The sequence below is a fragment of the Paroedura picta genome, chromosome 9 (genome assembly GCF_049243985.1).
Source record: "Paroedura picta isolate Pp20150507F chromosome 9, Ppicta_v3.0, whole genome shotgun sequence".
NCBI classification, from domain to species: domain Eukaryota; kingdom Metazoa; phylum Chordata; class Lepidosauria; order Squamata; family Gekkonidae; genus Paroedura; species Paroedura picta.
Window position 1 is genome coordinate 10,768,571 of NC_135377.1, and position 15,931 is coordinate 10,784,501.

Below are 15,931 nucleotides of genomic sequence, written 5' to 3' on the forward strand. Positions count from 1 at the left end.
TGTGAGTGGGTGGGCAGAAAGGATTGTGTCACCTTTTGGTTCTTGTGGTCCTTTTTTGCATGCCTAAGGAAATGCAGATTGCAACTTTGGAGTTGGTCAGGGATTCTTTTGGGGGGGCATAATTTGGGTGTAGAATTGGGGTCACTGTGAGTGGGCAGGTAGTTGTGAATTTCTTGCATTCTGCAGGGGGCTGGACCCTGGAGGCGTCTTCCAACTCTATGATTCTACGGTTCTTTCAAAAAGAAATCCTCTTCATAATCTCATACATAAATATATGTATAATAATCTGTATAATATAGTCATAAAATGAAGCGGGCTGTAATCCACGGAAGGCTCTGCTAAAATAAAATAAAAAAATCTTAAAGTGCCACAAGTCTTCTGTTTACTTGTCTTGAGGAAATTGATTTAGGTTTAATTATCAACCTCGTTTCAGCTGCCAAAAATTTATTTGGCTGCGTACCAGTGAAAATCAGAGATTCCTCCAATTTCAGAAAGGTTTCTGAAAGGATTTCAGAAATACAGACAACTGGTATTATTACTTAATAGACCTCCTGTAATATAAACAGAATAGGACATTGGGAAATAGACTTCATTGAGAGCCAGTCTTTATCGGCAATGTACTAACATGACATATTTCTGGCATGAGGCAAAAACACCAGTTGACTGCGTGGCAAATTGGCAGGAGTTCATGGAGTTCATGGCAGGAGTTCATTGAAATTATATAGTCCATGAACATCTGGAAAGCCACAGTTTGGCCACTCCTGGTTTAATGCTACAGTGTTTTGGAGTGTGACTTCTGCACATTGTTGCATATAATTGTAACTGGGGCAATGATGTCACTTTGTTTGGTTGGTTTTTCTACCACCCTCCCATAGACTCAGGGCGGTTTACATACAAAGTTGTGGGGTATGACATGGAACCTAAGCATAGAACATAGTCAAAATAACGCCATCAATAATTCAACAGTTTTTTTTAAATTAGCATAATATCAATGGATTTGATATCCAGTAAAAACTGGAAGTGACAAAGTGGATGGTCTAGCTTTTATAAACTCTATGGTGAAAACTATTCATTTTGTATATGAAGAAGAAGAGTTGATTCTTATATGCCACTTTTCCCTACCCGAAGGAGGCTCAAAGTGGCTTACAGTCGTCTTCCCATTCCTCTCCCCACAACAGACAACCTGTGGGGTGGGTGAGGCTGAGAGAGCGCTGATATCACTGCCTGGTCTGAACAGTTTTATCAGTGCCGTGGCAAGCCAAGGTCACCCAGCTGGTTGCATGTGGGGGAGTGCAGAATTGGACCCAACATGCCAGATTAGAAGTCCGCACTCCTAACCACTACACCAAACTGACTCTCAGTTTGCTATTAATGATAGTATGTTTTGGAGGACGTTAAGTCTCGGAGTCTCCATAACTTGGAAGTGACTTGCCCTCTTCCAGCACAATCTGTATAAAAAACACGTTTTCTGAATAGAAGTCCATTTTGAAATACAATTACCTAAAGTAATACACTTAGAGACACTTTAAAATGTCTGTACTTTTCAGATTATCAATGCAGTAAAGAGCAAACAGCTTCATTAGAATTAAAACTTCCCTGTGGCCTTGTCTTTTCATAAATGTTGCCATTATGTCAATTATTTAGCTAATGACCACATTTCCCACAAAATGGAATTGAAAGTTTTCTACACAAACTTAGATGAGAACATTTTATATCCCCCCCCCCAAAAAATCCCAAATTATAGAGATAGTTTAATTCAATTGTCTTTGCTGTGTAGTTAATAGAATTCAGAAGAATGCCAACACAGCATAATTGTCAAAAGAACAAACTGAGATAAATATTAGGTGCTAAACACTGAACATAAGGAAGGCTAGAAGAAAGACGGGGCTCTGTGGCCTCAAGGCAGTTCAGGGTGTTTAATAAGCAACTGTTTGCATGGGTAAAAAGGTGAAGCAGAAGAGACTGGTGCAGAGAAATCTAGCTTCAGATCCCGACTGAGCCATGTAAATCTCATTGATCATCTTGCCATCTTACCACCAATGGAAGTATTTTTGCCTGGAAGTGGAAGAGTTGGGGGTGGTCAGGGGTGGGGAACGGAAGGTGATTGGCTGGCTGCTGGACACACAGGCAAGCCAATTGGAGGAGGAGGCACTCAGGGCGGGACAGCTGAATGGCACTTAAGCCATGAGACCAGCTCCTCCTCCAAGGCCACCAGAAATATTGTGGACCATGTGTATTTCAGGTAGGTACAACATTCATTTTCACCAAAACATGAATGATATTGAAGGCCAGAGATAGCTTAAAATTAAAGATGGTGACCCGAATGTTGAAGGATTTCTGGTTGACAGGGATAAAATGAGCTCTGCAGGGCACCAGCTGAAAGGACAGGCCTACAATTCAGACAGCCCTTACCATTTGACCCGCAAACGTGACCACCACAAACGGATCCACGAGGTCTTTGCTGTCTCCCATGAACGCTTTGGTGACGTTAGCCATGATGCTCGAGTTCATTTTGGGGAGCCCTTCAGCTTTGTAGATCCGCACATAAAATCGAGCCCAAGGCCTTTCTGAGGGAAATCCTTTGGGAATCAAGAGGTTCCTAGAGGGACAAATGCAATATGCTATAAAGCAAACTCAGTGCGATGAATTGTCGGAGGCTTTCACAGCTGGACTCAACTGGCAGTTGTGGGTTTTCCGAGATGCACGGCTGCGGTCTGGTAATTTTAGTCCCTGACATGTCGCCAGTAACTGTGGCGGCATCTTCAGAGGTAGGACACGGCAAGAGGGGAATCAATCTGTGCCACAGGATCCTACCTCTACCAGATCTCAGCCACACCCGCTACCGTCAGCCCAGTGAATTCAGAACCTTGTGCGCTCAGACTAGGTGGAGGGTGTGCTATTATTAATTTATTATTTATTTTATATAAATCCCGCCTTTCTCCCCAGTGGGGAAACAAAGAAGCTCACATCATTGTCCCTTCCTTCATTTTACCCTCACAACATCCCTGTGAGGTAGGTCAGGCTGACATCATGTGACTGCCCCAATGCCACCCAGCAAATATCTATGTCAGAAGTCGGGATTTGACCCTGAGTTTCCTAGTCTGATACTCAAACTACTATGCAATGCTAGCTCTATTGACTTCCCTGCAACACAGAGACATTCCAGCGTTCCTAGTTATTATAACTGTGCATTTCTCGTTCACCAGTCCTCTACTTGGAAGATCTCTCCAGATGGTCTGAAACTGCCACTCAGAATGGCATCTCCATGGACTAAGCAAAACAAGCTGATTTCAGACAAAACCAGAAGCTCTTGCCTCTCTCAAGTTTTTTACCATTGAGAAACTCCTGAAACATTCTTCAGGCTTTGAGAAACCCCAGAAGTGGCGCAATCGTGCAGAATATGGTTGGGAAGCAGAGCTTTACCGGGGGGAAATATGGCTTCTGTTAAACCACTTTAAGTGTGCCAAGGAGGCCGGCCCACAGCACCAGAGTGAATTTGCTTTGTTTATCAAGAAAGATCAGCTACCCCCTCTAGCAATATCAGCCCATGCGGCCTGTTGTCGCTTTGAAGAGGCATCCATCTACAGAAAGCCCACAAGCCAGGCAGAAACTAATAAAGTCATGACAGTACTTCTCAATCTGCTCTTCCGCATCGCTGGCTTTCTGGGCAGCTTGTATTGTGTCTCCTTTCCCCGCAACGCTGATATCGCACTTCAGATATCCCTTCGTTCCTGTCCGAATATCAGCGGGATCCGTGAGGAGGGCCCACTTGTCACAAAACTGATGACCTGGAAAAATATACGAAGAAGAACGGTGGACGGAGGGTTTTGGAAGCCGAAGCTCAAGGGGGGGAGCACATCTGCAGTCAGCAAGCTACCAGCAAGTGGCTGTCATGAAGGCAAAATTGGAACCATTCTAGAAGGAAAATAAAGGATGCACTTTTCCTTCTTCGACCAAGCTAGTGAAGTGATGCAACAAATCACAGTCAGATTCTCAAGTTCAAATGCTATGGTACCATCAATGAAAAAAACTTTATAGTTTGACTATATTGGAGACAGTTTGGGAACATATATTTTATTCTGGGATGGATGGTTGATGATACACACATGTCTGCTATTTCTGCAGGATCCCTATACATGTGTAACTTGAATTCCCTCCCTACAACAGCAAAACAGGATGAGGAAAACACACAACATCAAAATGTCAGGAGGTCTACTAAATGTGCCAGAGGCAAAAACGAGACACATGGCTGCCATTTTCAGCAGAAGAGTGTATATTGCAACCTCTAGTTTCAGCTCTATTGGATTGTTGCATTACGCATTTTAATGAGCAGCTGATTAGTTTTTTCTGCCCTCAGAACAGATAGCATGGCTCACTGACCAGGGATGCTTTTGCAAATGATCAGCCTTCACTGAAAAAGACAACTCAAAATCAAAATTCTGTGTCATTTCTCACACTGAAAAGATGATGATCTGGAATGGATCCCTGATGATATGATCATGCCGTCTGCTCACCATGGATAAGTTGCCACTCATAATTTTAAAATAACAGGCCATGTGCTCAAAGAGCCAGTGAATAAGCCAGACCTGAAATACAGCTGATACCCCCCCCCCCAAAAAAAAAAGGAAAAAAGAAAAATAAAAAGCTGTTCAACAAGACAGGGTTAGGTGAAAAACATGTCTCTTACCTGGTTGGAGGTAAACTGTCCCCAAATCTACTTTAAAGGAGCCAATCAACACACTCCCTATCAACTTGTTATGCATAACCTGTTGGAGAAACATGCAAGAAAGATTACATGGTCAGTGCATAAAGTGTATTTTAAAAGGAATGGAGTAAGTCAGTTTAAATAAATCTGATTACCGGAAGGGTAACTATAATCACTGCAGTAGGTTAATATTTCTTAGAGTCTTCTTCAGGCAGTGAAAGGTATCCCCTGTGCAAGCACCGAGTCATGTCTGACCCTTGGGGTGACGCCCTCCAGCGTTTTCATGGCAGACTCAATACGGGGTGGTTTGCCAGTGCCTTCCCCAGTCATTACCGTTTACCCCCCAGCAAGCTGAATACTCATTTTACCGACCTCGGAAGGATGGAAGGCTGAGTCAACCTTGAGCCGGCTGCTGGGATTGAACTCCCAGCCTCATGGGCAAAGCTTTCAGACGGCTGCCTTACCACTCTGCGCCACAAGAGGCTCTTTTCAGGCAGTGAAAAGCGGGATATAAAAAGCAACTCTTTTTCTGAATATCACCATTCATTTATCCCATACTTCAATGTGTATACTCACAGAGATTTTGATGATTTTGTCAAACAGATGTACTTGGGGACCAATGAAGTCGAACACAAAATACTAAGAGGGAGAGGAGAAAAAAAGAGAAGAAAATACAGGTAGTATATTATAATTAGTTTAACTTTGATATTAATTAACAAGTTTATGAGATCTGCATTAACAAGCCCTCCTCAGTTTCTTGAACGCGGAAATTGGGGGTGAGCTTCCTTCCACCACAGCCAAGCAATGCCAAGCCTCCCAGATGAAAACTGCAGGAGGAAGGCCTCCTTTTTGAACGCCGTGGGGTCATGATACCTGCATGGATAAAGCCCCATGGGAGCAAGGCTGTGATAAGGAAGGGGCTCCGTGGCGATCCAGTGGAAACATTGGTAGGATGCAACACACTGGGTAGCCTTAGGCAGGCTGCCTTTTGTCTCAGGCATCTACCTACAATATAATTATTGGGTTGGACTGCATGGCGATCTTCATCGATTCCCCCTTTCACTGCTGTCCTCTCCCATAAGTCTTTGCTCAGAGCCCACCATTTTGTGGAGATTAGTGGGAGGAGAGCTGGCAGGAAAGATGCAACTCCGACCTTTCAAAGTTGTTCTGAGGATTACTGTGAAGAGATCTGGACACTTGAAGAGTTCAGCTGCTAAATACTACCTACGACACAGTCACAAACCACTTGCACACCATTCCTTCCCCCTGAGAATTGTACCTCCATAAGACATGTATTATTATTATTATTATTATTATTATTATTATTATTATTATTATTATTTAATTTAGCTTAAGTGTACTGAGAATTCTGTTAGTTGATCGCTTACAATACTACTATTACTTACTATTATTATTAGATTTTAAGACCATATTTATTTGTGCTTTAAAATAGAAAACACACTAAGCCAGTACATCAGTTTTGCAGTTTCCTAATTTTGCTGCAGGAGATAAGAAGAAGAGTTGGTTCTTATATGCCGCTTTTCCCTACCCGAAGGAGGCTCAAAGCGGCTTACAGTCGCCTTCCCATTCCTCTCCCCACAACAGACACCCTGTGGGGTGGGTGAGGCTGAGAGAGCCCTGATATCACTGCCCGGTCAGGACAGTTTTATCAGTGCCGTGGCCAGCCCAAGGTCACCCAGCTGGTTGCATGTGGGGGAGTGAGAATCGAACCCGGCATGCCAGATTAGAAGTCCGCACTCCTAACCACTACACCAAACTGGCTCTCACTTAAGCTAAATTTTATGATGATGATGATGATGATGATGATGATGATGATGATTATTATTATTAAATTTAGCTTGTGTACTGAGAATTCTGTTAGTTGATCGCTTACAATACTACTACTACTACTACTTATTATTATTATTAGATTTTAAGACCACATTTATTTGTGCTTTAAAATAGAAAAACACACTAAGCCAGTACATCAGTTTTGCAGTTTCCTAATTTTGCTGCAGGAGATAAGGATGTCGAGGAAGAAGAAAAGTACATACTTCATTGTAGAAGGGTGAATTGGTTCCTTCCTTGACTGTTGTCTGCTTCTTTTCATCCCCTATCTCTATAATCACGACAGGATCAATGTTCTCGCCCACAAGTTGCCGAGCTTCAATGATGGTTATAGCAATCTGTTGGGCGAAATGCAGCACATTTATTTCACCCATTGTTTTTTGTCACATTATTTGAAGTTCGAGGCAGCTTTACAGAAGATCAGTCCAAAGGCATAAAAATCCAATTAAATAAAACACGCACACATTTAAATGCCATTAATCTAAGGACCAGCTGTCAACCTATATGCCCAAAGATAAGAAAAGCTAGCAATCGAAATAGATTACTCAGCAGAGACCCTGGAAAAACAAGCTACGTAGTTTGGTAGGCTCTGCGAATGACCAGGAATGGCCAGGGAAGAAAAGGACTTTTTGTACATCTTCTGGGACTCAACTTCCATAGCACTGTTTCATATAAATAAATAAATGCCACCTCAGGGACCCTATTTAAGTGGAAAAGTGACATATTACTGCTTCAAATATATAGGGAGATGTGATGGAATTTCGCAAATTTCAGTAAGAAAATTTCAGATCTTGCCATTGGTTCATCTGAAACCATCCCCCCCCACCACCATATTTATTAAATTATTTTAAAAATATAATACTGATATCTGTTTTTGCAGCAGGTGTCTGTAAACAGCACTTTTAAAAGGCACAAAAATTGCATACTTTGTTTTTAAAAAATGCATTAAAGCAACAGCATGGTGTAAAAGCCTTGACCTGGATCGCCCAGGCTAGGCTGATCTTGTCAGATCTTGGAAGTTAAGCAAGGTTGGGCCTGGTTAACATCTGGATGGGAGACCACCAAGGAATACCAGGGTCATTGTGCAGAGACAGGCAATGGCAAACCACTGCCGAACAATTATTGCCTTCAGAACCCACAGGGTCACCATTAATCAGCTGTGACTTGATGGCAAAGACAAAAAAAAAAGTTAAAAGGGTGTTGAAGAAGGTCTTGGCTCATGGGCAGAGCACCTGTTTGCATGCAAAAGGTCCCAAGTTCAATCCCTAGCAACTAATACAAAGGATCTTTTTGCCTGAGATCCTGTCAGCCAGCCAGAGTACAAAAGACTGTCCTTGACAGGCCTATGTTCTGAGTCTCTATAAAGCAGGTTCCCCTGTGAGTTCAAGAAACGCAGAAATCAGCCATAAAAATGGTTAAAACAAAAGGCTTCCAAGGACAACATATGAACAGAAACAAAAAGAAGAAAGAACATATTTATATATCCCTCTCTTCACACGTGGGATTGCCAGGTCTCCCTGGCCACTGTCAGGGGAGGGTGGGGTAGATTGGGTTGCAGGATCCAGGTTGGGAAACTCCTGAAGATTTAAGGGTGGATCCTGGGGAGGACAGGGATCTCAGTGGGGTACAATGCCATACAATCCACCACCCCCCACAATCAATTTTCTCCAGGGGAACAAATATGTGTAGACGAGCTGTAATTCTTAGGGGCCGCCAGGTCCCATGTGGAAGCTGGAACATGGGCTCGTATGGCATGCAGTTTTCCATTGGAATCGGTAGCACCTAACCCATATAACCTGGTTATTGGTTTGTACCTTACCTGATAGTTCTGGGATTTTGGCTCCCCTTCATGGATCTTCGACACCACCTTCGCTCTGTTTATGGTTCAGAACACAAGGACAAGCATCAACATTTAAAGAAGAGGGACCTTTTTTGCAGTGTGGCTTCGCTTAGCCTATTTCTCTACCACTTACAGTGAAATTGTAGTGTACTATCACCACAGTTAAAGGTTCATCCACAGGGCAGATAAAGGACAGTGCCCATAACTCAGTGGCAGAAGAGTTGTTTTGTTTGTTTATTTATTATTTGATTTTTACCTCACCATTCCCCCAAAAGGGGGTATAATTAAATATAATGCATATTTTGAATTTAAAATTTTAAATCCAACTAGTCCAACTGGAAAACCCCATAGCTACCTCTTCTTATAAATTATTAAGATGAATTTCTGCCTAGGGAGGCATATGGATGTTGTTGACGGGAGGACTTTCAGGCAAGGAGACCAGCATCTTCTAGAGGTTAACTGTGACCTCACCCGTAGAGCCTCTGAAACTTTTCAGGGCACAGACATAAAATTACATCACCTGGTGAATATGATCCCATTAGGACATTTTCCCCCCTCCACATCTAGGCTGTTGGCAACTCTATCATTAATTAACAGCCTGGGTAAAAAAGAAACATCTTGGCTGGGTAACTAAAAGGGGAGAAGATGGGCACAGGCCATGAGCACCACAATGGGGGTGCAGGAAGGAGCCACGGAGGCTGTAACTCATCCCCTGTCCCGTGAGCCGCCACAATCTCCCATGGCCTTCCCTCCAAATTGATGGGGGGACTCATGGCCTGAGGTGGCTGGACCCTCTGCAGCCACCCGCAGGGAAAGCATTGGAAGATGGGGCAGGCATTTCTCTTGGGCGGCTACAGGGTTTGGGCCCCACTTCATCAAGTCTTGCCTAGCTACTCCAAGCTCAAAATTGGTTAGGTATGCCACTGATTAGCTGGTCAGAGTTGTGCTTGTTGGAAAAAGCAGTGCCTGGTGTACAAAGATGAAGAGAAGGCCCTGCAGTGGCAGCAAGAAGACAGATAGGACAGTGAGGCCCTCAGCACCTTCTCTCCTCTTAAGAGTCATTCCTTGTCTGTCTCCATACTGTTACTCTCAGGGCAATTTCCCCCTTCTTCTTGAGAGTGCCACATTCAGTCTCACCCTCTCTCTCAGCCAGAGGTATGGTTAGGAACCTATCTCTGTCTCATCTCTTGCCTATCAAGTGTATTAATTCCTAAATAAACCTTTATTTGCTCTTTAATCAGGTTGTGCACCAGGGCTGTGTTCGTCACTCTGCCAACAGTGTCATCCAGCCTGAAAGGGGAAGGAGGTGGGAATCGCTGTGCATTTCTGCTTATTATCTAGAGATGCGTGTCTCACTTCACTTTATTCCACTGTCGATCTCTGACATATAAGAAATATCGCTGTGTGCTGATTTTGCAGCCACAGCTATAAAACTGATTTAAGTCAGGAGCTGCCTTTCCACTGACACTGATGAAGTCTGAATCACATCCATTAATTTATTTCCTCTCCCCCTTGACATCCTGTCCACTCTCCACACCATGCGATGCAGCAGGGCTCTTTCCGAGTTCTTCCACAACTCTCCCCCTACAAAGACGTCTTTCTGGTGACAGTTCTTACGTTTTCTGACAATACTTTGCTGACAAGTGCATTCCCCCCAACGGGGGAAAGAACAATGACTTCTGAGAGATGAGAACTTTCAAGGATGTTCATTTCCTACACCACCACCAACACTACAGCCACTGAGGCAAGGAACCATACCTCTTCCTCCAAGACCCTGAGGTACCAAAGCTACTGGTAGAGGCTGTATCGTCATATAGAATTTCTCCTTCTTCCCCTTCTTGACCGCCAGGTATCTCTTGATGAAGGCTGTCTGTATCTTCATGGTCGCCTGGTTAATGGAGGGGGGAGGGGAATGAACTTGTCATTTGGAGTGGAAGAACCTAGCACAGGAGTCTTCAGTTCTTGGAACGGGTCACCTACGTGGGTTATAAAGCCCTTCATATGATCACAAGCCCCCTTCCGTTTTTTGCCCTGTGGGAGAAGGTTCTGCATTGACAGCAGGGGTGCCATGATTCCTGTCTCTCTTTGTCTGGGTTCAAAGAGGGATGGCAAAGGGGTTCTTCCATGGCTCTGACTCTTGTCTTTGCCTTAAATATGGCACACTTTCTGTGCTTGGGAGCCAGTGTGGTGTCGTGCTTAAAAGCAACAGCCTCTAATCTGAAGAATCAGGTTGGATTCCCTACTGCTCCTCCACATGCAGCCAGCTGGGTGATCTTGGGCCAATCACAGTTTTCTCAGAGCTCTCTGGGCCCCACTTAGGTGTCTGTTGTGAGAAGGGGAAGGGGAAGCTACTGTAAGCCACTTTGAGATTCCTTTGTGAAAAGCAAAGCATAAAAAACCAGCTCTTCTTGTTTTTCCTGTACCTAGATCTTTTGTTTTGTGATTCACGGTCCTGGCCTTTTTCTGTAACATGACTCCAGTGTCATGTGACTCTCAGTGGGAATTGTGCTAATTTGGACTCCATATATGAAAAGACTGAGGACAACCAATTGCTGGCTTGCCTGCCAAAGAGGATTTTGAATTTCGGATCCCTGCTGTTTGATCCAAAAATCCCTGTTTGAATTTTGTATTTCTCCTTTATGCAAATCAAACCTGTCTTTCTTTGTTTTTGTATAACTGAGCTTCACATGAAGTTTCTCCCATAAAATGCACATATTTCCATGTTAACTGGAAGCATGCAGAGCAGGCTTATAAGATTATTTCTAAATGACATCCAGTGCATGTATATATCCTGTAATTGCATATACAGAAAGAAACCAGTACAGACTGATCTCATCAGTTCTCACAACCTCAGAAGGGACATTATTATTGCTGTTGTTGTTGTTGTTATTATTATTTAAATTTATTGCCTGCCTCTCCCCAAAGGCTCAAGGCGGTTTACAACGTCTGAATAAAACCCCAATAAAACCCCTTAAAACAGACATAAAAAACGAACCAATACTAATACAATTCAAAGCCCCATGATGATAAGATGTTGCAGCAAAAAACTCATCCCAATTCTAACTATCCCAATCATGCATTGTGGAGGGGAAGGGTGAGCAGAGGGCTTGGATGGTAGACTACCATGGAAGGCTCTGCAGAGGAACACAGAAATTGTTGTTGTTGTTAGGTGCGAAGTCATGTCCGACCCATCGCGACCCCATGGACAATGATCCTCCAGGCCTTCCTGTCCTCTACCATTCCCCGGAGTCCAGAACACAGCAATAATCCACCTCTTCTCAACTTTTTTACTGTTGAGAAACCCCTGAAACATCCTTCAGGCTTTGAGAAACTCCAGAATTTGGTACAATCATGCAGAATATGGTTAGGAAGTATAGCTGTGGACACGCCCACCGGGGGCCCCTCCCGTTCCCATCCCCTCCAGACCCATCACTGGCCATTTTGGAAAGGGGGTCGACATGACCCTATATGGTCATATCACCCGATAAATGTTTTACAAATTTTAAAAATATATTAAAAATTAATTAACCTCCACCCATTTCATGAAAATAGTTGAAATCATATGAGCAAACCACTACATTCTATGAGACACATCAGAATACTCTCAGGCTGAGAGAGGACTTCAATAAGGGGGGCGCTTTGAAGAACATTTTAATTCAGGGGCTCCAAGAGATATATTTGGACACATTTTATAAGCGTGGGAGCCTCTTGATCCATATGTTTTACCACCTTATAGTCCCCATTATTACATCAACAACAACCACAACAACAAGCCTTTAATAGCGTATAAAAGCACAATATAAAAAGGGAAAGTGCAAAAGGATCCACTGCTAGAGAAAACAAAGCAAAGATCATGCTTTAGGGTAAGACATAATACACCATTATTACATCATATTTAAATATTAGACCACTGAAGAAGACCCCAAGAAACGTTGAAATGTGTTTGGGGTATTTTTGGGGGGGAGGCGGTTGTGATTCATCCATGTGTCAATATGCTTTGGATATGTGCAATAATGTGTGACTAATGTTGATGTTTTAAAATTTTAGATGTGCACATAAATTGAAATAAATATTTGCATTTGAATATTTAATATCTATTCTGCTGCTGCTCAGCCTTTTAGGTTCCTAGCTAAAGCGAACAAGCGAACCAACAACAAAAGAGGGATGACTGACACCTTTGATAAAAGTACAAGCAACTCCAAAAAGAAATGAAATGGAGAACATTTGCCTGTCTTTGGTGCAAAACCCTCCTAAGAGGTTTTGGCAGTGGCCATAAGTTGGCATTCCTTCCTTATCTCCAGGGCTGACTCTCTGTGCCCTGAGCATGAGGGTGAAAGCCTTAAATACCCAACTGTTATGGGTGTGCAGCCCTCAGCGACATCTGAAACCTTCCTCCAGCCTTAAGAGCTTTCCATGGACACTTCCACTAGAGGAAAGCTTCCACTTTCACTGGTCAGAGTGGTAGAATACATGGCAATGAATGCATTGATTCAAGCCCATTTCATGGCTCCCATATCTGAGGCATGCTGATGCAAGGCACGTCCATCTGGAAACACCCGTCTAGGTTGATGGATCTGGGTAAACATGTATAACACACTTTATCTGAGGTTCCACTGAAGGAATTGCCCTGTGACGTTAGGAATAACTGCATCTCATGCTTGTCCTTTGTTTGCTGTAATATTGATCTAGTAGGTCTTACCCAGGGCTCCTTTGTTTGCAATCGTTAACCCCTTGTCTCCTTTTTTCTTCTTCTTCAGCTTTATTCCAGAAAATAGCCCTTTTCTGCAAAAAGAAGAAAACAAAAGAAGCCTTTTTTAACAAGTCATAGAAATATTAGAAGCAAACTGTGTTTTTCTGAAGTTGGAACTGATTTTATTTCATTAGATGCCAAGCTTTATTTATTGGAAATGCCTGCATTTTGGAACTTGCTTTCCTTTAAAAAAACCCAAAAACTTCCATAGCTAGGGGAAAAAATATAATCCTGAGGGCGCCATCAGGATTTTGAGAGGAGTTGATGAATGTCACCCCAAAAACAGCTACAACAGGAAGCTTGTACCTCCTGGGAAGAAGGAATATCTGAAGAGACAACAGAACCAAAAGCTGACTAAAGAAAAGCATATTTGCTTACTCTGTGCATTGCATTGTTGCCCCATTCTAGTTGTATGGCCATACATTCATTGAAGCAGGCTTAGAACAGTGTTATATAAGTGCTGCTAGATCCCCTTGCATCCCCTCCCTGATCCGAGCCACAGCCACCTTCTGCAGAGCGGGCTCAGATTGGATAGGGGAAACAAGGGGATCTCCCATGCAGTTTGACAGCCTCTCCAAGAAGTGTCAGAGAGCTGCACATGGATTTCTCTGTGCCCGCCTCCCCCACGTCATTCAGAAGCTTGCTGCCTTCTCCAATCCTCCAGGGACAAAAAAACATGCTTGACTGTTATAATGTCACAGCATTGTAACGCCATAATGTTATTTTATTTTAAAAGGGGGGGGGGAACGGGGAGGTGATGGAATGTGGAAAGAAGGGGTGCTATTGGAGGGGAAAGGGATGCAGGGCATATGGAAGAGGGAGTGCTAGGGCACCTTTCCCATGGGAGGGGGAGGAAGCGGGGAGGACGAAGAAAGGGGCATGGCCAAACACTCAAAATGGTGGGTGCCACAAAAAAAAGAAACGCATGCATTTCCGCTCTGAACAGCCCCGAAATAGACCCTGCTTCAAAAAGTGAAAACTGGATTCCTGAGGATTACTTTGCTGTGGGGCAAATGAGGGTGCCCAGTGGTGCAGGGGGGGGGAAGGTACAGGAGAAATGGTAGCTGATGGAAGAAAGTGGACATGGAAGTTGCATCTGGAAGCTTTGTTGCCAGCACCAATGCCTTAGCATTCATTATGGTGCTGACATGGAAATGGAGAATCCTTTGGTGCTCTCCGCCATGGCAGGGCCTTCCCCTCGGCGTGGCACTGTGCAGCTGCTGCAGGCAGTGCCCCCCCAGCGAGCGGCGGGAAGTCAGGGGCACCGGCGGGAAAGCAAGCAGAGCAGGGGCTCAGGCAGTGGTGGTGACATCCCTCGGCAAAAGAATACCCCCCCCCCGAGCCTCAGTAAAATTGTCAAGCGTTGACTGGTCCCCGGTGATAAAAAAGGTTGGGGACCACTGTCCTAGAGTGTCACGATGTCACGCCCAGGTACAAACTGGAAGTGATATTGTGATGCTGCTCTCCATTTCCGAAAATACTCCCATTAGTTTCCCATGGTTGGCCGTGAACTGTGTTGTCTGCAACATGAGCTCTAAGAATCATCCTTCTAGCTTGTGCTTAGACTTTTAAAAAGAAAAGGAAAAAAAAGCACATGGACAGCTTAATACTTCAGCGGTATATGCTCTTTCCCATTAATACAACATTAATACATCATGAGAGAGCAAGACTGCAGGATATAGACAGGCACATTACAAATTGAAGGGTATGATCACCCAGTATGCACGCACCATCTGTCTAAATGGTTTCAGATCTTCAAGTAATTGAAAACATTTTTTTTCCCTTGAACAAAATGTCATGTTTATTGAAAAGAGCAATCTGATTAGATGGATCATCATCACTCCCCTCTCTCTTTGGCCAGCATTATAAGAATAGTTGGCTGCTCTGTCATTTGTTGGTTTATACAAGCAGGAAAAGGACACACTGCTTTAAACTGCACGGAAAAGAGGGACACGAGAGACAAATAATTTTTGCACACACTAAGCCAGTTCATGGGGGCATTCTGCATGTGGCCCCAGTACACAGGAGGAGATGGGTTATGTTTCCCCCTTGCACTATTTTTCCACCTTGAAATGGTTCTGGGGAGCCAACAAATGGGAAACAAATGATATATACATATTTTAAATATATTGATTAAATACATATTGAATTAACTATGCCCCCTTGGAAAATCTTTCTATGTACAGATGGGGTCCATGTTATGCATTCCCCAGTGGGGCAAACAGTAGATTCTCAGGGCCATTTCAAGTAAGGAGAATAGTACAGGGAGAAACCCACAACCCCCCAGAAGGAACTGGGTTGGGGACAGGCATGCCAGAGTTGTATCAGTGCATGACGTCACTCCTAATGCAAAAATGAAAGTGGTGTCTAATGATGGAATGATGCTTTAAAATTAACCCCAAACTCTATATGACTAAATCATAGAGTTCAGGATGAATCCGAGCACATAACCCTGATGTAATGACATCACTTATGCTTTTTCACCTGAAGCTATTTTGCATGCCAACACATGCCCTTTATCTGCTGCCAGCCATGGAAGTGCTGGAAAGGAATGGGAGTCAGCACTGGGGGGGGGTGTGCCCCCCCCAGAGGAAAACTTAAACCCCCTCTTCTCCTGTAAATTGGGCCCAAACAATCCTCAAAAGTACAGACCTCCCAGAACACATCTGTAAACCTGCCCCACAGATATATCTGGGAGAAATGCAGGTCAGCCTAAAGAAATGGTTTATACACCTAGACCGTTTATGCACTGGAAACTTCACTGCCCCAGCTCCGGTACAGGAACACA

The 15,931-nt window shown here is 43.7% G+C and overlaps 1 protein-coding gene across 2 annotated transcripts in view; it reads right to left on the bottom strand.

Moving 5' to 3' along the window:
* Window positions 1–15,931, bottom strand: part of FER1L6 (fer-1 like family member 6) — an 85,303-nt gene that overhangs the window by 52,858 nt on the left and 16,514 nt on the right. For both annotated transcript variants that reach the window (XM_077351552.1, XM_077351551.1), the window contains exons 2-9: window positions 13,093–13,175; window positions 10,152–10,281; window positions 8,373–8,427; window positions 6,760–6,891; window positions 5,282–5,344; window positions 4,688–4,766; window positions 3,632–3,788; window positions 2,413–2,599 (exon numbers count right to left, since the gene is read on the bottom strand). In XM_077351552.1, the coding sequence (XP_077207667.1) occupies window positions 2,413–2,599; window positions 3,632–3,788; window positions 4,688–4,766; window positions 5,282–5,344; window positions 6,760–6,891; window positions 8,373–8,427; window positions 10,152–10,281; window positions 13,093–13,175 (886 nt within the window). The remainder of the gene's footprint in view (window positions 1–2,412; window positions 2,600–3,631; window positions 3,789–4,687; window positions 4,767–5,281; window positions 5,345–6,759; window positions 6,892–8,372; window positions 8,428–10,151; window positions 10,282–13,092; window positions 13,176–15,931) is intronic.